The 2137-nt window shown below is 38.8% G+C and overlaps 1 protein-coding gene across 1 annotated transcript; it reads right to left on the minus strand.

Moving 5' to 3' along the window:
• Window positions 1-237: 237 nt before the first annotated feature.
• RO3G_09500 (uncharacterized protein) lies at window positions 238-879 on the minus strand (the record flags this gene model as incomplete). The annotated part of the gene is made up of 1 exon (XM_067664085.1): window positions 238-879. The coding sequence occupies one exon, from the start codon at window positions 877-879 to the stop codon at window positions 238-240; it is 642 nt and encodes a 213-aa protein (XP_067520186.1).
• Between the last annotated feature and the right edge of the window lie 1258 nt (window positions 880-2137).

Here is a 2137-nt window from a genome sequence, read left to right on the forward strand (position 1 = left end):
GGATTTTATTTGAAGTGGCGTAATACAATGTCCTATATTCCTAATTCGGAGGACCATTGTTCGTAGTAACTTATATTATTACTTTATTACATGTGTAAATACCACAAACCGTGCAATTACGTAGCATCTTATCCTTATTGAAGATTATCCGAATTAACCTGTAGCTTGTCTATTGGATATATTTTACATGTAGCTTATTAATACTGTTTTCATATCGAGTTATGAATGATGGATACATCATGCAGGTTGCTTACGGGCTTTTTTGGAGGGTTTATCGCGGGAACATTCAGCAGCAAGATGTCCCACAGCACCACAGGTCCAACAGGTGTGTCTAATTCTACGCTTTGGACAATCGGCCACTATATGTCCTTCCTCATGACAATAACGGCAGTATACCGGCATCTGATTCCATACAGCATAAAAACCACATTCCCGCTGTTCGTCCCACGGGATTAAATGGGTTAAAGTTTCGAATTGCGTATCCTTAGAAGACACATTGAGGACGGCGTAACCTGTGCACATGTAAGTGCCAGTAGTGGGCTCTAACAGGATGCCTACATCCAGAATATCTCCATATTTTCTTAAACTCTTTTGCAGACCTTCCAATAAGGCCTTCTCGCCCAAAAAAGGTAAATTGGATAAACGAAGACGGACAACTTGCATATGATTATCCATCGCTCGACATGGTGTAACAATCGAGTTATCCGCAAACTTAACACCGTTGGTTAGACATTCATTGAAAGCTTCATCAGCAGGATCAAAATTAATCTCAGCAAATTTGAGGGATCTAACTTGCTGAGTGAGGACACCTACTCTAGAGAGGTATTGCTGAGCGATCAATCTCAAGAACTCAATCTTGGTTTCTTTGCGTCCAGTCATATCAAGAAATACACTTCCAGGCCCATGTCCCGGACGCCAAATACTGGATTTAAAGACAGTTGGCATGTCATTATCGATCGATGCTGGACCAGCGATATGTGCTGTTGAAAGAGAACTGGATGAATGTAGAAGGGATTTACGGTTTTTGGTCACTACCCGTGCCCAAGATCGTTGTGATGAATATGTTTTGGACCCTAATGTTGTTGAAGTATTGAAAGGAGGTGACTCTGCTAAGCCACTTTTCTGAGTGGGATTATTGTCGTCAGAAAGAACCATGTGAGGAACAACTATTATAAAAAATCTTATCTTTTATTTGTATTATTTTAACGTTCCGCTCAATAAACCAATAAGATGATTAAAGCATATATATTATTCTAGGAACAGTGAAGTGTTTTAAGTATTTAAAATAGACAAAGAAGAATTAACGAGACCGAACAATAGTTCTAAAGTCGAATTACTTTTATTAAAGAAAGATTCCAAGGCTATTTATATTAGTTTGAGCAAGACCTGAGATTAAATGACAAGAGATAGTTACGACCGATATGATTTGACATGTATAAGAAAAATTTTATAAACTGATGTAAATAATCAACTGTTGAGATGAAAGTGAAACTTGGCTGTTCAGGGCAGTTGGTAATTATCAGGATCTATTCTTATTCAAACTCATTTGTAAAGATTTAGCTTAGATTGATAAGACTGTTATCTTATTGACATGTCAAAACATGACAAACAGGTTAAGTTATATTCTTCCAGACATTTATCTCTGCGAGGCCGGGCAACAGTCACCAATACCTTGATTATGACCAAGATATGGTATGCATTAAGGTTATTACACCCAACACAAGCCTTTCTGAAAAAACTCAGGAGTATCATTTATGATTATGTTTGGCAAAACAAGCGACCTCTCGTATCATATTCACAATTGAGTCTACCTCTTTCTCTCGGCGGGATTGGTCTATTACAACCAACAGCACAGCATTTGGTACTGCAGATAAGACATCTTCACCATTTGTTTCGCCCGAACAATTCTCCACCACTTGTTCGACCTCATTTCAAATACCATATGAATCTCATCACCCCAAGTCCTATGCCTCCTGAAATGTCCTTTTTCGTTCCTGAATGGCACACTCATCCTCTCAATCATCCCACCTCCATCGTCAATGCGTGTTACCATGCCTTTGACCACTTTGGTATCAAATTCGATTTCTCTAGGTGCTCGGTAGCTACCTTACTACAACTACCTCTACATTACCTGCTG

Source organism: Rhizopus delemar, genomic scaffold (assembly GCF_000149305.1).
Source record: "Rhizopus delemar RA 99-880 supercont3.7 genomic scaffold, whole genome shotgun sequence".
Taxonomy (NCBI): domain Eukaryota; kingdom Fungi; phylum Mucoromycota; class Mucoromycetes; order Mucorales; family Rhizopodaceae; genus Rhizopus; species Rhizopus delemar.